The 25171-nt window shown below is 43.3% G+C and overlaps 1 protein-coding gene across 1 annotated transcript in view; it reads right to left on the bottom strand.

Annotated features, from left to right (window-relative positions):
* The window catches only part of BGN (biglycan), a 121180-nt gene that overhangs the window by 58562 nt on the left and 37447 nt on the right, over positions 1-25171 (bottom strand). The window contains exon 2 of the mRNA XM_077478861.1: positions 1391-1665. Within this exon, the coding sequence (XP_077334987.1) occupies positions 1391-1649 (259 nt within the window). The 5' untranslated portion in view covers positions 1650-1665. The remainder of the gene's footprint in view (positions 1-1390; positions 1666-25171) is intronic.

Here is a 25171-nt window from a genome sequence, read left to right as displayed (position 1 = left end):
GGTCGTTAGAAAGTGGCGAATTTGTCGAAAGGACCAGAAAGGGAATGAGGATGAATTCAAGATAGCTACCAGGGCATCAAATGAGAGGGGGGCACCCCGAGAGTAGAAGTGGAGAGCCAAGACATTGTCGTGGGGCCATTCCCGGATCAAGAAGGAACGCGCCTCACCCGGGGGGAAGGCCGGATTGCCCCTTAGGGGAGTCAGCGGCCCCGGGACCGAGGCAGGTAAGCCGGCTTTTAACGCCTGTCTAAAAGCAGAGAGGGAGGGAAAAATTAAAGGGTGCGAGCGAAGTTCTTGTGGCCAATGCTCGGGGGAAAGCCAGGGGAGTTGGTTCAAAGGGGTCCCTGAAGCCGAAAACTCTAAGGCTATCCAGGTTTTCCCGGGATCGCGGATGCTCCAATCTACCAGTCTTGTTAGGTGGCTAGCTAAGTAGTATCGTCGGAGATCTGGGAGACCAATACCCCCAAGTCTCTTCCGCTGAGTGAGCGTAGAATATTTTATTCGAGGGGGCGAGTCCCTCCAAATGAACGCAGAGCAAACCTTGCGATAGGTGGCAAAGAAGACGGGGGGGAGGTGAATTGGGATAGTTTGCATTAAATAAAGGAGCCTTGGCAGGACGATCATTTTAACTAGTGCGGAGCGACCAAACCAAGAGACATTAAGTCCCATCCAATCCTTAAGATGGGACTGAACCCTTGCAATGGCCACCTGGAAATTGGCTGCGTACAAGTCCGTTAGTTTAGAAGTTATCTTAATTCCCAAGTATGTAATAGCCTCCTCCTCCCACCTAAAGGGGAAGACTTCCTGGCAATGGGCCACTTCCGAGGCAGGGAGGGTGACGTTCACAGCCACATATTTTTAAAGTGAATGTAGAACAAAAACTTTTTTTTTTGTTTTTAGTTTTAGATTGTTAACCCTATTGGGTTATTTCTAGCTGCTGTGTCCTGCTTCAAAGATTACACTTCACTTCCTGCCCTTGAAATGCATGGAAAGAGAGAAAATATCTCCAATGGAGGAATGCTAAAGCAGACTTTTATTGTTGACTGCACCTTCATTGGTATTCATTGGTATTCCTGTTGCAGCAGCATCTGTGACCAAACAGACATCAGTAAAAAAACTGACAATGGATCTAACCCTGACCACCTACCCATGTGTAGACACTCTATTTTCTTTGGTCCACAGTCTATTTTCTTCCATAAATGCCAACCAGATCTGCATCCTCTGGTGGCCCCAGAATTTAATCTGTGTGGCCCAGAAACACTGCATTGGCAGGGTACAAAGAATATGTCTCCACTTAAAAGCATACACCCCTCAATTTTTTAGAAGTGAAAGCCCCCTTATGGTTGCCCATCTTATCATTTTCCAACATCCTCAGCTAAAGAGAACTCACCCAGATCTGAGCATTGGACCACACGCAAGTGGCACTGACATCCGAAGGGACAGAGGTCCATTGGAGGGATAAGAGGTGGAAAAGGTGTGGGTCCTTTTTTCCCGGGAGTAGCAGTACTGAATCCTGAGCCTTCCTCATTTGCCTCATCTCTCATCATTGTAAGCCCATCGTCCATGGAAAAGTCCCAGAATCCTCTCTGCTCAAAAGGCAGGGCATTGCAGAGAAGCACAGAGGTGCATATAAGAAGTAGAATCTTCATGGTTTCCAGAGATAACCTAAAATGAAAAGAAGTAAGCCGTCAGTATGTTAAAACATTTAGATACGCTTATTGCAGGTAACTTAAAAAATTAGATATACAACCAATGCTTTTACCTCATAATTAATACTGAAACCTCTTTGAGCTGTCCCACAGCATAGTTTCACTTTCACATCTCATCTCACCCTTATTCTGGTGACTGGACAGTGAAAGAGGAGCAGCACACTAACTAGCAAATCTCTTTGTCATTATTGCTCCTTCTCCTATCAGCATGTCCTTTGTTGGCTCCTTTTTGCTGATTTTCCCTCCCCCAGTCAGAGCTCTGCTATACAGGATATTGCAATAAACTGATGCTAGGTAAAATTAAAGTGAAATTTCACTCTTTTTCTTCTCTAAATAATATTGCTCATACTGCCTCCTCTTAAAGAATCAGATTCCTTTTTTTGGGGGAAAGGAGTGATGCCTTCTGCGGGTGAGTGCTGCCTGCTCTTCTGCCTTTGTCATTGAGGTGAGAAAGACATTCCCAGCTGCTCCAAAGCATTCTGGGATATCACGCATCCCAGGAGGCTTCAGAGTAATCTAGAACACACTGCGCATGCACAACTGTGCACCATTAGGGGGCCAATTGAAAGAAGAGATAGCTGGCCCCCTGATATCCAAAGTAAAAAGATGGTGGCTTGGGACCCACCATGTGGGGGCTTTTGGCCAATTATGACAAGAACACTAGTTTTGCTGTTTACCTCATCTGGCAATAACCAATATTTTAAACTCCAGGTCAGCCACTGCACATGTACTAGAAACAATGGAGCAAAAAAAAAGGCTATCCCAGCTTCCCGTAGTAACAGTAAGTTGTACAGTAGACCACTAGAAGCTGATACCAAATCAAATGCAGTTATTACACTGTTTGCATAATATTATATATAATTGTACAGCACACCATGGGTGAGTCCTGGATGGGAGATATATTTCCCCACTGCTTGGCTTTTGGTCCTTTTAAACAGTGGGAACACATTTTAGTACTCAGGGGTCCTCACCCAAGAAAGGGTGAGGGACTCTGGGGTAGTCCATTCGGAGTGGAGAGAACTGATTTACAGTGCTCTCTGTACTGGTAAGTCCTCATTTGGAACCCAGAATTCAGAGGTTCAGAGAGGGTTTGTGTAGGTAAGAGCCTCAAAACCCTAATTACAGGGGCTTTGGTCCGACTCCTGACAGGCCTGAAAAGGATCAGCACCTATCCGTGGTGGAATTAAGTGGTTTACAGCTGTGAGAAAGTGTGGACTACCTTAAAGCAGAGAAATTGGACTCATGTGGCCATTTGCAGCACCTCGATGTAGGGGGGAACCTTAAGCCCTGATGTGTGACTGGTATAGCAGTGGTGAGCCAACATGTTGATTATACCAGAATTATGGACTGTCTTGCATTTGTGTTGTGGAAGTAAGCTGCTTTACTTGCTTGTTTTTAGTGGACAATATAGACTGTTTAATTTTGCAAACAGTGGGCTGGTGATCCTGGGCTTCCCATATTACCGGGGCCAGGTAGTGCAGCCAGCTTTCATATACTGGGCCCTGGTCCCATCAGTTCAAAAGGGGGGGGCAGGCACCTGTCAAACTGGAGGGACACTTACCTACCTTATTGCTCTTTCAACCAGTTCCCCTGCAGTGCTTCTGGCTTCTCCTCCCCTACCTCCAGCTGCACTGCAGGGGGCCTTTTTAGATAGACTGTAAGGGGCCCCGCAATTTCTAACAGCAGCCTTGCATATTACAATATATATTTATTGATATGTTCACAATTATTAACTTGTGCCTTTTATATCTGCCTGGAGTTCAGCTTTAACTGGGACCTCACAGGTTCTCCTTTAAAACATCATAGTTCTATTCTAAATGCATGTGCCTTGAAATCTGGGTACAAACCTCTGTGAATGAGTACAGTACATTTTCTATTTTGAGAAAAGCAACAGAAGGAAAGAATGTGCCTAAATATTGCGGTGTGACTCTTGTTTGAAATGACCATTCTGTGCCTCAGCGTCCATCTAAAATAGCTGCAAAATTACAGCTTGCGACCAGCTGCCGGCTTGACAATTACAGGAACAAAACAGCCAAAGTACAGTTACATATTGAGCAGAATAGTTCAGTTCCCCCTGGGCTGGAACCATCATTTAGAGAGACTTGCTAGGTTACAAAGTAATTAGGACTGATTGATTGGAGACATCAAAAGTGTAAACTGCGTGACATTTAACGTCCAGTATGCGCTTCATATTCTATAAAGAGGAAATCATTGATGGGTCTTTTTCTTGGTTATCCTCTATCTAGACATCGATCATGTTCTGCATTATTAAAAGGGAATTCTAGACATATGGAACACCCATTAACCACTTACACACCAGAAGATTCCCCCCTTAATGACCAGGCCATTTTTTGTGATACAGCACTGCGTCGCTTTAACTGACAATTGCACAGTTGTGCGACGCTGTACCCAAACAAAATTGATGTCCCTTTTCTCCACAAATGGAGATTTCTTTTGGTGGTATTTGATCACCTCTGCGTTTTTAAATTTTTGCGCTATAAACAAAAAAAAGGCAATTTTGAAAAAAAATACTATTTTTTACTTTTTGCTATAATAAATATCTGAAAAAACAAAACAAAAAAAAGTTCTTCATCAGTTTAGGCCAATATGTATTCTACATATTTTTGATAAATAAAAACGCACTAAGCTTATATTGATTGGTTTGCGCAAAAGTTATAGCGTTTACAAAATGGGGAATAGATTTATGGCATTTTTATTATTATTTTTTTTTACTTGTAATGGCGATGATCTGCAATTTATTTTTTATTTTTATTAGCAGGACTGCGACATTGCGGCAGGCAGATTGAACACTTTTTTTTGGGACCATTGACACTTATACAGCGATCAGAGCTAAAAATAGCCACCAATTACTGTACAAATATCACTGTTAGGAAAAGGGTTAACACTAGGGGGCGATCAAGGGGTTCCCTGGGAGTGTTTTTAACTGTATGGGGGCTGGGCTGTCTCAGAAGAGAGATATCGCTGTTCCTGATCACTAGGAACAGCAGATCTCTCGCTAACTCCCCTGTCAGAACAGGGATCTGTCTGTGTACATTGCTCTGGCTCTCATTCCCACGATTGCAGGTGGTTCCCTGCCATACAGCTCCTTAAAGGAGCCCACGTACACCTATGGTGATTTGTGGGAATGCGCCGACCTGCTGCCATATAACAATGGCGGCTGGTCGGCAAATGATCTAGTTATGTGTTAATTAAGAATATTTCATGGTTAAGACAATATTAAACTAGGGTGACTAGATGTCTCTATTTTCTGGTGACAATCACCAATTTTAGGGGTCTGTCCTCATAAAAAAAAATCCCCAATTTCATCCCATGTTAATATTGTGTCCAGCTTTAAGGTGTCGTCAATCCAAAATCATCAAAAACTGTCAATACATGCTATATTATGTTGTGTTCATTTGTTTTCTATGGACTGAAAAAATCCTGGTTGATCCTGCTGTTCACTGTCTCTCCCTCCTTGTCTGTGTCCCTACTGCAGCCTAAGATTGTGTTGACCAGCTTTTGACATCTACTGAGCACACACCAGTTTCAGTTCCCTTCTAAGCTGTTAATTTGTTCCTTTTTACCTATCTATGCAACCCATGTGACTATAGAGTCACACGTGAGTGTGTACACAGTGGTAAATGACCCTCTCTCCCTCCTCTTCCATGTCCTTGTATTACTAAACACACCAGGGGCAGGATATAAGATGGTGACTGATGGAGGCTTCACCGCCCCGGTTAGTCCCAGCATATAAACCCCATAGACACAGGCTGGAGGGGAGTGATACAGCCTGTTACTGGCAGAACCTCCTCCGGATCTCTTTAATTGCATGTATCCCTTCTATTTATATATAAACATTGTATGTTTAATATCACTTTTCATAATGGCGTTCCTGGCCCACGTGGCTGCAGTGTAACCCATCTTAGAAACATTTCTGTGATTGGCAGCCAATGCTGTTCCTAGGTGGAACATGTGCAGTAGGTGCTGCTGCCTTTGACTGCTTTATCATTGTGCTTGTCAGGCACACGTGTGGTGGGGCTGGATGGTGCTGTCTGGCCAGTGCATGCACAGTAGAGACTGTTGGCGTTCTGCAATTGGGTGCGGCCGGCATATATGCAGTAGGGTGCTTCGAATTTCACCCAAACAGGCACAGCACCAGATCTTAGCCAGCAATCTCTACTGCACGTGTTCTAGCCAGACCGCACCAACAGGCTCCACCACATATGTGCCGGCCAGGCACAGCACCTGTGGCCTCACTTTTGTGCACAGGATGTGCTCCCAAGAGTCATCAAAATGTAAGGACTGGGGGCACAAAAGAAAAAAAGAAAAACATTTAACACCATTCAGGTGGTATTTCACAGGGGAGTTTTACTTTTAGGGTTTAATACATCTTTAAAGTGGTTGTAAATATCAGACATGAAATATGAACAAAGCATATCCCTTTATAGTGTGCCAGTACTGGGTTATATTGTGTTCACTCCACTATCTAACACTGGGTACTCTTACAGGATTGGAGACAAAAATCCCTCCAAGTGCACAGATGCTTCTTCATTGGCCAAACGTTAGATGGGGGGTGAGGATGGTGAAGAGCAAGAGGAACTTGGGTAGCTTTTTTCCAGCAATTACCTATAAGATGGGTGAGTACCATTTCCATTATTTCAGGGTGCAGGGAGGTATTGGACGATAAAGATGGCAGGTTAAAACAGTAAGGTAGGAGCTATTATGAGTTCTTTTCCTAACTTTTGCTACTAGATAATTAAACGTAATATGTTAGAGAGTACTGTAGAATGCGTTCTATAAAGGAAATACAGTTTTAGGCACTATAGCACTTTTGTTGGTATTAACCACACGTTTTTGGATTGGAGGAGCTTTATAGAGTCTTTTTGTACGAAATGTATTTAAAAGGAATCATTGCTTTAACATTTATGTTTTACCGCACTTTTATGATGTTAACAAACTATCATAAAGAGGTTAACACAAGATAGTGCTGCATATACTGTATGATGACTGAGTCAGATAAACCATAATATAATATTCAACTAACCAGAATTGAATAATCACTTGTAGAAAGAATATATTTTGACCTTTTTTATGCTCAACGTGGTCACTTTTTGACTTTCTCAAAAAAAAATATTACAAATTGCATTTATAATTTCACTTTACTGGAGTCAGATCAGTAATAGTTCAGATGGTTCAAAACACAAAACATTTTTAAAGTGCATTCCAATTCACTTTAATAAGGAAAGCTTCAAAAAACAAAATCTCCATTCGCCTTTGCAATGATCCACTAGTGTTTTATACTGACATTAGGTTCGTAACTTGCTGTCCTGCAGCTCCTCCCAGCATCTAAGCCCAATTTGTGGTCCTGTCAACTGTTAATCAGTGGCAATGCTCAGTTGGCACCACCCCCTGTGTAGTGAGGATGCATATTGAAATCATTCACCAATGTCAGTTACACAGACCAAGAAACAACCCCCCCCCCCCAGCCTGCATGTATACAGACATAGCATGTGTGAAAGGAGTCCAGAGCGCTGCTGTGAGTAGGCTGGTGTTGTAAACTGTTTATCTGACATCCCCCACCCTAATTTCTAGTGATGCAGGTTGACTTTGTCAAGCACATGGAACTATAAACACACATTGTTAATTATGCCTCATTATATATTCATCTCCTTGATACTTTGTGGTAGAAAAGCAGTGGGGGAGGGGGTAAGCTGTCAACCACAGGATCTTGGCTTATACAACCAATCGAGAATAAGGAAACAATAAAAAGGGAAGTGAGACTTCTTTGAGAACAACATTTTTGCTTAACCCTTTGTTGCAATCAGAAAAACCTTCTAGCAGCAGTGTCGCCAGGGGGTGTCTTCTGGGGCTAAAGCCCCGAATATGGGGTCCATAGCCCCAAGTCTCTTACTGGGTGCACTGCAGCAGTGCCGTACTCCCGCCATGGCAGTACCGGTTCCTGCTCGCCACTGACTGACATTCCAGAGGTGGTTGGTTGCTAGAACCATTCAGTGCCTAGCAACTAACCAAGTGACTCCACCCCGGCATTCAGCAGAGAGCAGAAATTTCCTGGCTTGCAGTCTTCTCCTGGGGCTGGCTTCTGCCACACCTCCCAATCCACTGCCTCCTCAGGGATTGGTTGATATCAACCAACCACAGTTTGTCTAACTCCGCTCCCTCCCAGTGTGGAACCTTCTCATGTAGACCTAGCTGCTGCCACTGCCTCACCCCCCCCCCTTTTACACCTTGTGAATTTAGTGCTAGAAGAGGAGCAGCTCTGGGGACCCTGATGTAAAGGGGGGGCTCTCTGGGGACCCTGATGTAACAAGGAGGGCTCTAGGGACCCTGATGTAAGGAGAGGAGCTCTCTGGGACCCCTGATGTAACAAGGAAGGCTCTAGGGACCCTGATGTAAGGAGAGGAGCTCTCTGGGAACCCGGATGTAACAAGGGGGGTTCTATGGGGACCCTGATGTAAAGTGTATGACTTTCTTTACTTTGCTGCTACTATGGGCTCTAGCTCCAGATCTTTTGTAGACCTAGCAACGCCCCTGCCTTATGGTAAATTAGGCAACTCTTGAAATGTTGACTTTCAGAAATGAAGAAAGCCTCTACTGCATCTTTCTCACTATTAACTATCTTTCTCAAGGTTCCCCTAGAGGATCCTAGGGATTCCTTGAGCAGTGAGCAATTTCTGCCTCTCAATCAAGATATTACTAATACCAAGCATTCAGCTTACTGTAAATCTGTCCACACATATTGCACTCTGACTATACAATCTCCTTAGATCTACCAACAACTATGTAGTTTAAGGGCCTACCCTTTTTAGATACAAGTTGTATTTATAGTAAATCTAAAGTGAATGATACATTTAAAATTGATTGTACAAAGATTGTATGGTCATATTGTAATGTGTATGGTGGGCTTAAAGGGGGCATTATTTACACTGAACCATCTAAGGAGCATTCTGCTTACTGACCACTGATGTAAGGAGCATTCTTCCTACTGATTACCAATATACTATAGTTAAAAAAAAAAAAAAACTATGAACAAATTCCTATGCACACTGCACATATCTTATTTTGAAGTGAAAAAACAAAACGGAAACAAATACAATATTTAAAATGAAGAACAAGCAAAGTTAAATCAACAAACTTACCAGTATTTCAATGGGAACTATGGGCCTGCTTTTGGCTAATGAGATGGTCAATGTCGCAGCCCAATCAGTGCCCGCCTCACCATCATTGCAAGCTTCCCCTCACCATCATTGCAAGCCCCCCCCCTCACCATCATTGCAAGCCCCCCTCCCCATCATTTCAAGACCCCCCTCACCATCATTGCAAGCCCCCCTCACCATCATTGCAAACCCCCCCTCACAGCCTTACTGTGCCAAACAATGTCTCACCAGTCAATGTGTGTGCACATCGGGCATCTCCTGCTGCTGTGTCACGGCTCAATATGAAAAGTTTGGGTGCGCTGTGATAAAAGTCCCACCCTCCTCCTAGACCAGCTTGTGTGATAGACAGAACACAGCCTCTATCACACGAGCTGGTTTAGAAGGAGGACGGGACTTTTATCACAGCGCATCCAAACTTTTAACAGTGAGTTCTGTGACACAGCAGTCTCCCGCTGTGTTACAACCAGCCTGCCCCGAGGCCTGGCCTGTCGGGAATCCAGCCCTGGGTGGGGTGGGCCAGATAAATGTCCTCGTCGGGCCGCATGTGGCCCATGGGCTGTAGTTTGAGGACCCCTGGTCCGAGGTCTTGGAGGCTTGCTGTCAATTTCAGCTACAGTTGCCTTTAAACTCCAGGTACTTGGCACTTGCATGTACCTTTCATGTGCCTGTTTTTTTTTAGGCTAAGCATGTTGCGTTCTAAACCCGCTGCCTAATAATAAAAATAGCCCTGACTGCAGGAAGTAGATGTATGGGACCATTACCTTGAATAAAGTGCCGCATTCATGCATAGGTGATGGGTGGGATCCCTATGGAGGGTTATAAGTGACCCTTTAGTGGGGAAAGTGAACAATCACTGATCAAAGTGATGACCTCATCACATCTGCCTGGAACAATGTTTCCCTATCTAGTCCCATCCCAATGTAGGCAAGTTCCAAATTAGCACATGGAAATTTGATGACACGCTTGGGTTCTTTAATTTCTTCTGTTAAAATATGACTCCTCTTGTTAGCAGGAAACCATGCCTGGGAGAAAGCCATATCTAACTTATCTAACTCCTTCTTATCTAACTCATATCTAACTTTAAACAGATCAGCCAACATATTTTATTCCCATTTGTTCAACTGAACTGTCCGGGCCTGGGGCTGCAATTATCTGAAATAATGACTTGTTTTTTGTCTGACTGATGATGGTCTGTTGTTTTTTTGGCATGCCTGAAAATTAATCCTTTGTTCTTTTAATTGGTGCTTTTTACCATAACTTCTCAAGTCTGTTTGATTTTTAAACCATGCTTTATTGTTGTGCAGAGTAAGTGGTCTAGAACAAAATTGAAAATAATCAATCAATACATCAGTTTGTTTTCTTGGTTATTAAAAGGGATACACTCTCTAAAATAACAATACTGCAAGTTATTTAAAGCAGACCTCCAGCCAAATATAACAAAGTTAATTAAATAGCCCATTAAATGAAACCATCACAAAAACAACTTTTGCTGGGCTAATCGCCTTCAATCTAACGAAGGACTCTGACATCTGCATGGATGATTATTTCATCCTCTCTTTAGCGCCATCTTCATATGTGTCCCCTCTTTAGAAGTCTAGGGGCACCTGTACAGTCTATATGACAGCCTCCTAGACTCTACTACCTACCTGCCATTCTTACCCACAGGTGCCTACCTGACAGGAACTCCCTCTCCCTACTTTAACAAATGTGTATGAAGATATGGGACAAACAAGCTAGCGCCACATTTGGAAAACATCTTCACATGTGCTGTGTTGCCTATTGATACTATTTATATGGGCCAGTTTTTGAAATAAATCCACCCTGTCCAACCATGTTAATCTGACCCTCCTTTGTGTTGGTGCCTTGAAGGGAATACTCATTGGTCAGTGAGGGCTCCTGATTTACCACATATTGTTTGGTTGGGCATATGCTGTGGAGATGGTGGAATGGAGATCAGTCATCGTGTAAAAAACCTGTGAGGCTCCAAATATTCTGAGGAAGCTGTTTATTGCGCAAAATGCATTGACCAGAGTACAGGGCTCAACTAATTTGTGATCTGACTCTTTGTATTGTATTGGTTTTATGGTGTTCTGCTGTGCCTTTGTGGCAATTTTTATACTATTTTGTAATAATGGTCCATGTTAAAATGTTTTGTCAGTGTGAGTTATATGATCACTATCATAGATACAAGAATATACTCCTTTTTCTTCTTTTTTACAATACAGGACACTGATTGAATCAATAGAGGATGTATTATTTTAGTTTCAAATTAGGGATGATCCCCTATTGTACAAGACAGGTAACAACCCTAATATAGCAGATAGAAATCAAGCATAATCGAGGTACAAGTCAAATGTTGATAACTAATGGTTGCAGGTTTGGATCAAGTGGAAGTGTAGTCTAGGCACAAGCTAAAGGTCGACAACAAATGGTATTGGAGATAAGGACAGCTGCAAGATGCAAAGGAGCCAGACATCAGCTGGAGAAAGAACGGTAATCTGGCAAAATAGGAAGTTAATGGGAGGAGCAAAGAGATCAAGGTTCACCAGAAACAAGGCACATGACAAGATTATCCAAGGAATCAGGCAGGGAGCTGCACAGCATCTCAGGTGGCTCAGCAAGAAAAGCTACTGCTGGATGCAGCAGAGGCCGTGGGTTCAGATGCCAATCCTGACACCCAGTCTCTGACTTCGGCCTGTTTATTGGACTTTATCTGCCTGCTGACTTGGCACCACATTGCCCGGCTGTTACTCGACCTTAGCCTGCCCACTGGACTTGCTTTTGCCTGCTGATTCGGTACCCTGCTGCCTAGTTGTTGCTGACTACTGCTCCTCCTCTAGTTTCCCTCCTGTCCATGCTCTGGTGCCCAGCTGCTTCTACTTCACCAGCCAGCTACCCGGCACTCATGCCACTCCTTGCCTTTACACTTTCTGTTCCCACCTTCAGGAGTGTAGGCGGGAGGAGCAAGGAGGCCTCTATCACATTCCAGTCTCCACCAGGTACGTGATACCAATCTTCACGGTAGTATCTTCCTCAAGCACCACCCCGGCCTCTCTGCTGGGTCCCTAGCTTGGCACTCAAGATACCTCTCAAGCTTCACCCCACTGGCCTGCTTGGTCCCTGGCTTGACACACAATACTACTCTGCAAACACCACCTCCTCTGGCTGGGTCCCTGGCTTGATACCCACTGAAGTTTCCCGATTCTTCACCGTCTCTCGTTGGTGAGAATGCTGCTCTGGTACTTTCTTCATTTGCTCACTGTGGTCCCAGGTAATAAGGCAGATGGTCCCTTAGTGGCGACCGCTTCCCCTCTACCTCCAATCCTGACAGGTTCTCCGGCTGGCAGAACCGTCCCTTCTGGTTGGACTGCAAGCTGCAATCCCAACTCTACACTGCTCTCTTGCGTCTGGATAGGCCCTCAGACAGCCTAGCAGCCAGATGTGCCCGGGATAGGCCCAATTTCTGGCCTAGCAGCCAGGACAGTACAACACACCCACCCAGACAGCCGTCCAGGTGGCACAGAACACCGATCACTCGACTCCACCCAAATATATAGGTTCTCCCAGCAGGCCAAGGAATCTGAGAAAACCCCTGCCCATTGGCTGAGATACGAGATTCTCCATATACCCATAAACTGACCTTGCAGTGCTCTTCTCATATCTAATGGCACCAGGTACCAGGCCACCTAGTGGCAAAAGAGAAAAGTGCAGTATTTATAGACTTAGAGTGAAATCAATTGATCCTCAACAATTAGCCAAAGTATACCTGGCAGGCAAATTTGGGAGCAACCCTGCCTAAACACCAGGATGCTAAACACGTTTAATGAAATTATTTTTTTTTTAATAATGTAATTTACAGATGAGACACTGAGAGCATACAAACTACTGTATCTAAGGCAATGAATGTGATTAATGTAGTCAGAGAAGTAAAGGATGTTTTTCTGGCCGGTTGCTTTTGTAATACTACACATCCTCCTATGTGTTGTGTAAACCTAAATTGCACTGACTAGCTTGTCATTGGCCATCTTTTAAAGTGGAGCTTCATCCCAAGCATGTAGTTGGAGCACAGCTGGACAATGCTTGGAAATAGTTAAGAATTTGAAGAGAAGGAATATCTGATGTGCCTCCAGCAGGAACATTTTCTCAGCCCTTACCTCATGTGTTATTCTAGGCAGGCTACATAGAGGAGAGCTGGGCATGAAGTGTAGGGGGGGCTGAGCACTCCTCTTTCAGGAAAGAAAGATAAACACACACTCAATACTTGCTTGGCCTCATGTATAAAGTCCCTGAAAAAAGAACTGTCTATACTGCCTATAGCAGCTGAACTTTAGGCAGATATAAAAGACAGAATTAAATTCAGCTCTGTAACCATAAATATGTTCTTAAATGTATTTTTAATGCAAGAAGAGTAAGTAACTTATTTTTTTTGGTATCAGCTGATTGTTCAGCAGAGCTCTAACTTGGAGAGGGAGAAGCAGCACAAGTAGCAATAACCTCATTAGCCTGTTGCTTCTCCTTTCACTGTCTACATGCAGCCCTTTTATACTCACTGGGGAGATTTACTAAAACTAGAGCACTCAGAATCTGGTGCAAGGTAGACAATCAGCTTCTAACTTCAGGTATTTCAATTAAGTTTTGACACTAAAACCTGGAAGCTGATTGGTTTCTATGCACAGCTGCACCAGATTTTGCACCCTCCAGCTTTAGTAAATCACCCCCCCCCCCCAAATCCATACGCCCGACCCCTAGTCTTCATGCAGTGTGCAATCTTCTTTTTTTCTTTTTTTTTTAAGCACATGATAAGAGCCTGAGGCTCTAATTGGCTTAAAAAAGGGTGGGCTCTGGGCGCAGAGTACTGCGTCCTGAGCCCACCCAGTTGTGTGACAAAAGCTAATTAATATTCGCTATTGTCTCCCTGCTTCTACTCCTGGCCAATCAGGAAGCAGGTCCTGATACCTGATTGGCCGAGAGGAGAAGAGACTGTATTGGCTGGCACCAGGGAGGCTGTACAGGGAGATCTGGGAGATGGCCATCCTAATCAGAGCGATCTCTCTGCTCTCCATCACCGCTAACACAGCCAGCCACAACAAGCCACAGCTGGAAAACGAGAGTACCACTCACCAACCAACCAACATGGAGAGTTTGATAGAAATAGAGACATAGGGATCTGATTATTGCAAACCCCCCCCCAATCAAAAAAATGGAGATAACCAATGTTTTTCATGTCTAGGTGCTTACCCAAAGACATTGATGAAAAATATTTATCAAACTGGCTTTGGGCCAGGGCAAGTGGGAGGCAGCAGAATGGGAACGTTCCCAGGCACCATGGCTCTGTGCGGTGGGGGAACCCTGGGAGCTTTGCTTTGGGGAAGAGAAGCCAGAGTTGAGGGAAGAGCTTTTCTGTACTGGGGAGGTGAGGGTGACAGTGGCTCCTTGTAGTGGTGTTTCTTCCAGTGACAGTCCTCAGTGACACCACCAATGCAGAGACACTTTTTTCCTTCCAGTGGCACTACAGATTCGGGGAGATTTTCTCCTTCCAGTGACACCACTGACTCTGGGACATTTATTTGCTTTCAGCGGCACTACCTTCCCAGGGTCATGAGTCCTTGCATTCAAGAAGCTTTCAATCTAAAGTCCCCATTTTACATGCATACATACTAGGGCTTATTCAGACAGGGAACAATATATCTACCAACATGTTTATGGAGTGTGGGAAGAAACCCACATAAACACAGGGAGAGGATTCAAACTCCCTATAGATAGTGTTGTGATTGGATTTCAAACGGATGACCCCGGTGTTACAAAGTAGCAGTGCTAATCACTAAGCCACTGGCAGTGATTTCCAGCCATCCCTTGTAACCTGCCCCCAGATCCTAACAGTCTCTTGCAGTATGTATCCAGTCTTTAACCACACTTGTACCTTGTGTGCTGTCTTTGAACATCTCTTGTAACATGTTCACAGGCTCTTATCTGCTGTAGGACGTACAGTCTTGGACAGTTTTCCATAGCATTACTTGGAGTGAACATTATGTGCTTGATGTCAGGAGCCTCACATGGGGCCCTATATATCAAGAAATTTGAACACCGCTGCTCTAAACAGAAAAAAAAATGGAACTCAGATTGCTTGATCTGGGCTATGACTATACGCACCATTAGTCATATTAAATAAGCCCATATGTGTCCCTCATTGGGTGGGCCGAACTGTTTCTTCCACCCCATATGGACACAAACAGCTCTAGGTGTCCATCTGGGTTAAATGGCATGATCTCTCGTTGATGTAACACTTGATTATTTAAACTGATTCCATTTTGCTCTGCAGTGGGTGAAGCATTTTAGGAGACCCCTGCACATATGGTTTCTGTTTTAGCTCTGCTTAGCTTATTACAAAATTCCCACAACATGGTTTCTCTCAATTCCTGAGCCAAGCCCCCAAAACAGGACTGAATTTATTTAATCTTTTACATTCTTGGCGTGATGCGAGTAAAGTCATCTCTACAAGGGGGCCTTGTGCTATCTCGCTCTATACTAAGCCTGGTTTAATATTGCTGTATTGTGCTGTGTGTTGTATAGAGGGACATATGAACCAATATAAAAGTGTTTATTTGGCTTTGTGTACAAGCAGCTGCTTTTGTTTAGTAACCTGAGCAGATGCGAAAGAATTTCTGCCACCATGAAGCAAGACATGATGAGGCCTTTATGTGTTAAGCAGCAGCTGGACTTTTCAAATGCCTCCTTGTCCCTTAAGATAAATGATATCCTGTTTATAATCCCCCTCCTTTTCCATTTTACTGGATATGTTACCCAAGTAGATGACAGCTCATTTTTCTCTTGATGGGAAGCCTTTAAAATAATGTCACATTTAAAGAGACCCTGTCACTGGGAGGAAAGGTGGAACACGGATCTGTGTATGACTTGATGGCACTTAGAGGTACATATACTTGCAGCCGCCTCCCAAACCATCCTGTCGTGGTTAAACGCTGGGCCACCCCGACAGGCAAAGCTCCATCCCTTCCGGGTAGTCTTAAAATCAATGGGATCACTTTCACTGTCTACATGCAGCCAATAAATGGGGGTGGATGGAGGGGGGGTGGAACTTTGCCTGACTAAAGGCCCATACACACGATCAGACTTTTTGACAACAAACATGCAAATTAGCTGTTTTGGAGCAACATCTGACTGTGTGTATGCTCCATCGGACAAACTTTTTCGGTTTTCATCAGACTTTTGTTGGCTGTGCGAATGGACAAACTTTCTGGCAACAAAAGTCCAATGGAGCAAAGTCCGATCGTGTGTACAGAAAACCATAGGACTTTTGTACAAAGTACAAACATGCATGCTCAGAACCAATGCAAACGATCAGACAACAATACAGAAGTTGACCAAAGGTGGCGGTAAAGAGCAGAAAAACCACGTGATTTGGTGAAAGTTGGCTGAAAAAGTCCTGCCATGTGTATGCAATACAAGTTCACGGCCAACGCCCTTTGTACAAAAATCTACGGGAAAGTTTGTACAAAGTCCGATTGTGTGTATGAGGCTTAAGGAACACTATGGAGCAGGGGTGTCAAACTCATTGTGGGCCACATCAGTATTATGGTTGCCCTCAAGGGGCCGGTTGTATCTGTAAGCCCTTGTACACACGGTCGGAAATTCCGACGGAAAATGTTCGATCGGACCGTGTTGTCGGAAAATCCGACTGTGTGTGGGCTCCACCAGACTGTTTCCGTCGGAATATCCGACGGACAAAGTTTTAGAGCTGGGCTATAAAACTTTCCGACAACATGATCTGATCGGACTTTGTCCGATTGTGTGTAGAGAATTCCGATCAGACAAAGTGCCACGCATGCTCAGATCAAATTCCTAGACCAAAGCTATTGGCTACTAGCCTGAACGTAGTCCCCTCACAACGAACAAACGTCATCACGTTCTTAGCGATCAGATTTTCCGACAACTTTGTCCGACCATGTGTATGCAACACCAGTTTCGGACAAAATCCGTCGGATAAAATCCGACGGATTTTGTTGTCGGAATGTCTGACCGTGTGTACAAGGGCTTAGACTATATAAATGTATCTACTCCTTATCATATTACATTTTTGCATCCGCATTTGATTATTACTAGTTTTAGTAATAACTTCAGACTTAAACTGTGAAGGGCCATGTTAGGGATCCACCAGTGCTAGATGTGCGAATATGCGTGCACGCATGCACACGGGCACAGCTAACCGATTTAAGCATCGGCGCGTGTGTGTGAGCACGCACGTGCGCGACGGGTGTAGGCGCGTGTGTGCAATGAGTGTAGGCGCACGTGCAAACCCATTTGCGCTAGCGCCGTTTGGCGCCAGTGGCCTTAAAAGTATGTCAGCTACACTCTGCGGCGCTGTTTGTCTGCAGCTCTGTACCCAAGTTCCTGATTTCTGCTCATTTTGAGCCTGTGTTTACCGACCCGGCTCCTGTCTGACCGCTCTGACCTCTACTGTCCCGATTTTGACTTGTTTGACCCTGCTTATGGACTTCTGCCTGATCTCTGTTGCCGAACCCCTGCCTGCCATCTGACCTTGCTCCAGTCTGTTAACCTAACAGGCCAACCACTAAGAGGTTTATTGTCAGTGCTGAAGGCTGGGAGAGGACATAAATATTTGGACATGACTTTGTGAAGCTTCTTTTTTGGGGGAGAGTGTATGCTGGATGTCTCATTCGTCTAGGCATTCTGCCTAGGGAGGGCACCCATCTTGAGGATTAGACCAGACTCTGTCTCCTAGGCTAACAAGCCCTGCTGTATGTGGTCTTCCCAGGAGGGGTGGAACTGTGTCTGAATAAGGAACGCCATGGAGAAATTTTGACTGGGATATCTGGGACCTTGTCTGAAGTATTGTCTTACCTCGCAGATTACTGATAATTCACTTACTCTACAGCCAAGAGCTTAAACTCACAGAATGCTGGGTCCGTTAAAAGGTTCTTTACCTGTGAAGAATTGAGAATGTATTTTTTTGTCCAACCACCCGAATTTGCCCTAAGCTCATTGTTATCATTTGCCTTTGCCTGCTGCTGAGGCATGTCCTAGCATTATAGCAAAGGCATCCAATAATGCTGAGTTATGAATATTTATTTTCCTCCTGGCCAACCACTAGGAGGTTTATTGCCAGTGCTATAGGCTAAGGGAGGGCAAAAATATTTGTGTGAGAACTTGTGAAGCTCTCTTCCCCTGAGCTCCTGTCTAGGGGAAGGGGAATGTTTGATATCTCACCCTCCTAGGCATTCTGCTTAAGGGGGGCAGCCATGTACACAGACGACTAAGCCAGAGTTATATAACCTGCTGGATGTGCTTTTTCCAGAAGAAATAGAACTTTGCCTGAAAAAGGAACACTGTGGAAGAACCTTGAGTTAGCTGAGACCTTGTCTGAAGTATGGTGTCTTACTCTAGAGTTTACTGATATTTCACCTAGTCTACAGTCACGAGTGTAAACTCACAGGATGCAGAGTTGGCTAAAAGATTCTTTACCTGTGAAGACTGAAGATATGTTCTTTTAGCCACCCACCAGGATCTGCTGTGACCTCAGTGGTGTCCTGCGTCCTAACCCTCTCTTCCTGAAATGTTGCTGAACAAATGCTCTGCAAGCAAAAAGTCAATAGTGTGTAACTGTGTTGTTAAGTGCTAGGGGGCCACCATGGAACTGTCAACGCACTATTCCCAATGCACATATTCCTGTAGAAATGGCTGCGCATATAAGTGGGTGCTGAAGCCACCACAGGCCAGAACTGTGTCAAGTCAGAGCAAAAGAATATCACCAGCACACAAAGGATCTCCTGGAATGGGTCCTAAGCTTTAATCAGCAATCACATCGTTACAGCAGACTGCAACGTTTCAGAGCCATGAAGTTCGTGATGAAGGGGTCCTGTGTGGCCCCAAAATGTTGCAATCTGCTGTAACAATGTGATCGCTCATTAAAGCTTAGGACCCATTCCGAAGATCCTTGTTGTGCTGGTGACATTCTTTTGCTACAACTATAGAACTGTTTCACACTAGACTTTGTGTATGCTAAAATCGGAACAAGGAGCAGACAAAACTTGCAGTGGGGAAAGGATGGGTAAGCTGTGGAACTAGCGAGCCAAAGCTTTGCCTCCTGAAGACCTAAGTTCATCTCTAGGTGAATAAAGTTCATACCTGCAGCAGAATGCCCCTTCCCCATCAGTTATAGAGCTTCTTTAAAATTACACTCCAATCTCTACTGAAAATGTAACCATAAGAGGCACACAGGGAGCACTTGATGATTAATTTTGTTTTCCATTCAGGTGCTGCTGCAGTGCAACCTTTCTCAATCAGGGGTTGCTAGGGGTTCTTTGAGCAATTTCTGCCATTCAGATAAAAAAAATAAAAAAAAAAATAATCTTTTTTGTCATCAACAAGAGTAGTATTTTTCCCACTGACAACAAATGTATGGAGCATTCTTCCCACTAATCACCAATGTAGGGAACATTCTTCCCACTAATCACCAATGTAGGGAACATTCTTCCCACTAATCACCAATGTAGGGAACATTCTTCCCACTGATCACCAATGTAAGGAGCATTCTTCCCACTGATCACCAATGTAAGGAGCATTCTTCCCACTAATCACCAATGTAGGGAACATTCTTCCCACTGATCACCAATGTAAGGAGCATTCTTCCCACTGACAACCAATGTAAGGAGCATTCTTCCCACTAATCACCAATGTAGGGAGCATTCTTCCAATGATAGGTGTATTTTTCCCACTGACCACCAAAATAAGGAGCTGTAGATATTGTAACAATTAGCAAACAGCAATAGTTCGCTAAGACCAGGAGGGTATTTTTATTGGGTTCCTCTAGTTCACCCAACTACCTATTGTGTGGCGCAGAGCCTAATGCATTAATTTTACTGAGCGTCCATGTATATATGAGCAACAGCTGTCTATTGCAAAACCAGATGTGAAGTCTCATCTCTGCTTCTCATCTGTCACTCGGTCTGGTAAGCATTCATGTCTTTGCTATAGCTTTGTAATGTTATAGTACACAGTATGGAAGGGGGAACATTTAACTTACATAAGCATTTTATCAAGTGTTCAAAAGCCTTTGGAAGTGTAAGCATTCTTTCAGCCTTTGGTGATTCTTACTCCATCTCAAGCTGTGTTCCCGTTTATTTGCTTTTATTCTAATACCTCCTCCCTTCCTTCCCAGCATTTTCTTAAAATAATATTACACGTGTACGAAAAATGCTCTTGCAAGAAGTTTTTTTGGTTGTCCACACAACCAATACTGGGTTCATTTTAACTGCTTCATTGCAAGTAAAAAAGTTGAAGATGGATTGTTTGCAATTGACACGTTAACGTTGGCATGTATTTGACCAATAATTCCCATAGTGAGCCACACAGCCCACAGTATAAAGTTGGCAAAGTTGCAACTGTCATCTATAAACAGTAGGAGCAGCCATTTGTGAAATGATCCAATATTTTGTAAAATTTTTAATGTAAAAATGTAATAGGCCCTGATGTCGTTTTTGAACAGCAATTCCATTGAAAGAGGAACTCACTCTTACCATTCACTCTGTGTTATTCAAAATTCTCACCTGGACAGCAAATCCAGTGTTGCCCTGCTGGGATCTGCACTACCATAGTCACACTCCAGGTCCTACACCACCATCTTTGTTAGTGACATCATCATGGGCTGGCTGCTCCTTTTTAGTTGAGGCAGCCTGGCCCTCTGATAACATGCCATTGTATGAATCCTGGGATATGTAGAGTGGAGGAGACTTCATTCTCACCTAGGTGAGAACGGGGGTTGGGGTGAATTAGAAAATGAAAAAATAAATAAATAAATATAATATAATATAATAAATATATATATATATATATATATATATATATATATATATATATATATATAATATTTTTACATTTTACATTGAGGCGTTGGGTAGGTGTGCATCTAAACTGTGGTGGTTCTTTAAAGTATATATAAAGCCTATCAATACTCTGGGCTCTATTTCCAGTACCAAGAAATGTTTAATAAAAATGTTTACTTTTAGTGGCTAGATTTCTGATTCCGAGAAATTCAACTTCCCCTGACACTCTAACAATAAAAGAGTGGACCATTGAACTCGATTGCAGGACCTGAAAAAAATGATATCTCAACTACATGACTGATTTGACCAAGTATACAGCCACATGCAGTACCTGGATTGATTTCTTGGGCTCAGCTCACCAGCTAAATATTTAATATTGCAAAATTGGATGTTATCCAGGATGTTCTGAAGACGTCTTCTCTCCTCATCTGGGGACTAAACTGTTCCCCACCACTTCCCTCACCCCCAATATCTCCCCTTCATTACCAACTTTAATGTGTCTGTAGGCGGGGGCCATCTAATGTGGGAATAACATGTCCATCCCCAGTAGCACTAACAGGCCTCTTGCCCTTCACAATTCTGAGAGTCCTCTCTCCCAGAGGGACCAAACAGCATACATTCACCAGCACATGTGTTTTACCATTCCCAACACATTGCCTTGCATTTCCCAGCACAACCAGATTCCAGATTCTAGTTTCTAGGACAGGCCATTAGTAATATTAAGAAGAAAGTTTCTATACATTTTCAAAACTTTCAAAACTTTACTGCACAACTTCGAAAGCATTCAACTTAAGGACATACAGCTTCTTACCATTATGCTATTGGTCATCTGCACTTTCCCAGGTCAGGCCATCTATGTCCTGTTCTCCCAACTCCAACCTGTCCAGGGCACCAGGGTGTCTCCAGGTATTCCCCAGTTGGGGAATACCAATCACTGGAAAACATGACATCTTCGCAGGATAGGCCCTCCCAAATCCAATGGGGGGCAGCTCTGGCATCCCACTCCTGCTCTGTTGACTCCTTTCCTGAACTCCTCATGCTCTCTGACATAAATCTCTATATCTATAGGTAGGGTGTCACCTAGTGGCCAAACTGGAAACTGTGCCAACACCTCCTTACACATCTGATCTCCCTCATTCCTATTTCTATTTTACTTCTACTGCCTTTGCCTTCTCTTTACCATCTACTTATTGGGGTACTCAACTCAACATGGAATCAACTATGACATTTTGCTCACACATATATGCAAGCTAAGGAAGCTCTAGACATGTCTGTTCATTATTCAGTTTTATTTATTTTTTAATTGTACTGTGCAACTCCGGAGGCATACTCATTGAGCTGCTTTGATATGTGTCTCTTCCTCCTGACTCTCATTCCCTTCATCTGATTTGTAATGACTTAAGTACCTAAAACTTTTTACTTATTTTTTCTTGAAAAAGTTAAAGGAATACATTCCATGTTTAGGTTTTTATTGTTGGGGAGAATTATCTTCTCTATTTGTGAGTATTGCCACCAAGACAAAAAGGGAAACATGTTATGGATGCTATCAAAATTGGGGTTGAGGGGACATGCCTCAATGGAGGTATCTGTCCTGGTGATACATTTCTAAGAGGGGATTTCCCTAATTTTGCAAAAAGTTTTCTCATACTTCCGAATGTGGCTCTGGGACTTGAAAATGTTAAAATGTTGGAGCCCAACTCCAGCCACAGCCCTTTGAAAGAATGGGTAAAAGTTTTTTAAGGCTGAAGTGTAATCTGCTTATATTTTTCTTTCCCTGATTCCTGCTTTGTTGAACATGCGGCGGTGCGCAAAAACTCAACACCAAAGTGTACAAAAAAACGAATGTAAAAACAGTGTGTCTCTGGTCCACCTCCTGAAAAAAAGGTAGGATTCTACCCTGACTCCTGGGGCAAAAGGCTGCTGATGGGCAAGGCTCAACATGGTCTACCTAGCCAAAAAGCCTGGCAGACCCCTCTCTTCATGGTCAGCCGAAGCCAAGCACTGAGTACTAGATGAGGGGAACTCACCGGTTCAGGGCAGGAAAGAACCCAATGGCCACATCCTCCATCTAGAATTCATGGTATATAGGAGAACCTACACCCTCCATCCAGGTGAGACAAAAAAAGACTGCCTACATGTAAAGCTGAGCCTCCATGATTGAGAGAACTGAAATCCAATGAATAAAAAATGCTGACCAGGGACAGTCAGGATTGGGGAGGAAAGCGCTAGATGATGCTGAGGACCTCCAGCCAGGAAATTGGTTGTGCTCTATCCAACATGCACTAGCTTCTAATGCATGCTATAAAAAAAAAACTCAGTGTGTAGTGAAATCAGGTGGGACTGGAGATCACCTACTATGCCTTTGTATAGAGGAAATTTTACTTTGTGTGTGGTCACCTAGGCAGGAACCTAGGGGAAATCCTCCTTGTGGGAACACAGACAGCAATGGAAACCTGGCAACAAAACGGTTGTAAACTAAACTTTAACTTCCAATAAAAAAAAACAATCACTATATTCATGTAACTTATTTTATAGCGCTGACACTTTTTCCACAGCATGATGCAGAGAGCATTAAATCATTGGCATTAGTCCTCAGGAGCCCACAATCTAATCTCTGCGCCAGTCACATACTTGTCATCTGGAAAGGGAGCCAGTATGTTGTTGGATTGTGGGAGGAAACACAAGCACACACAGGAAAACCACCCAATGCGTACAATCTCCCCACACCCAATGTCCTTCCCTGAAAGCAAATCCATTACATTGCAAATCCAAGTACATTGCTTAATGTGCCTTTAAAGCCCAGTTGTATTTTTTTCAGTAAATCAGCTAAAAAGATTCAATGTGAAATAAAAAAAGATATAATTTTCAATGTTAATTTTCGTAATGTGGCTAATTGATCCCCACAGGGGGCAAGTAGGGGATTCCCTGACCTGCAGCTACACTTATCCAAATGGGCGGGGATGTTCATGACCTAATTGATCGAATATGGGGATTCTAGGTCATTGATGTTGACCTAATATGGCCAATTATGTCCCAAGCATCCCTGCTTTGTGCACATGCAGCTGTGGGGTGGGGAATCTCCTGCTTGCAGCTGATTGGCCGGGCACTGACAGCTTCCTTCTGGGTTTGGCCAAACATAGGTTCTCTTACCAAACCCAAGCCTGAACCCAAACTCATTCCGATCTCCAATCAACAGTGAGCTTGAGCTTTGCTGATTACTCTAGCTGTGACTCATCAAGGGACCATGTTGGACCTCTACAGAGAGACCACTACTTTGACACAAAAAGCATTGCCTCTCTGTAACGTAAAGGAATTGTAAAGTCTTAAATAGACGTGTTGACTTCCCAAAAAAAACGTTTTTAGTTTCATTCATTTTTTTTTTTCGGAAATTTCAAAATGCACAAATTTTGGAGATTTGGAAGTTCGATAATTTGGAAAGAAAAATCCAAAAATTTTAAATAACTAACTAATAACTAACTATTAAATTATAAGTATTGGAATTTCCTTTCAAATTTATCTGTTGGTGAACCTAGCGAATACAAATTTATCTGAAGTTACAAATTATCCAACATAGCGAATGCCGCATCGACACAAATGGAACAGAAATAAATAATAATAAATTTTTATTATTATTATTATTGTTATTTATTCATTTGTTATGTTCCATTCGTTTAGATACGGCATTCGGTTTTACAGATAATTTGTAACTTCAGATAAATTCATATTCGTTATGTTCACGAACAGCCAAATTTGAAAGGAAATTCCAATACCTATAATTTAATAGTTAAGTTATTATTTATTAGTTATTTCAGATTTTCGAGATTTCGAGTTTTCGAATTTTCGGATTTTCATTCTTTTTAAATTTTCAGGTTTTTCGTTCTTATTTTTGGATTTCCGGATTTTCAAATTTCGACTTTTAGATTTTAGAATTTACGAATAGTCAGATAAATTTGGAAATTAGAATTGCACATGTCTAGTCAGCAGTTTTTTTATCTTAATGTATTCTGTGCACCTTCCACTGACACCAACATGGGACGATTTCTATTCCCCTATCCTCCAACTGATGCCAAAGATGGAGCACTATTCCTTCCACTGACACCAATGATAGGCCCTTGTCTCTTCCACTGAAACCAATGATGGAGCGCTATTTCCTCGCTAACGCCAATGATGGAGCACTATTCCTTCTACTGATACCAATGATGGGGCACTATTTCTTCCACTGACACTAGGGATGAGCTTGATGCAGTGCATTGCTGGCTCATGATTGGCCAAGCATGCACTGTGACCCTGCATTCCTGGCCAATCACAGCGCGGGCAGCGAGGAGAGCCATGATTGGCCACAGGCAGGATGCCTGTGGCTAATTAGAGCTCAGGCTGTGTAGTACACACCCCACACTATATAAGGCCGCCAGCTCGGCGGCCTTGTGTA

This window comes from Lithobates pipiens, unplaced genomic scaffold (assembly GCF_037356315.1).
Source record: "Lithobates pipiens isolate NorthernLeopardFrog02 unplaced genomic scaffold, aLitPip1_a1.2 Scaffold_1, whole genome shotgun sequence".
Classification (NCBI taxonomy): domain Eukaryota; kingdom Metazoa; phylum Chordata; class Amphibia; order Anura; family Ranidae; genus Lithobates; species Lithobates pipiens.
Note: the sequence above shows the minus strand (reverse complement) of the source record. Positions and strands in the feature narration are given on the sequence as shown.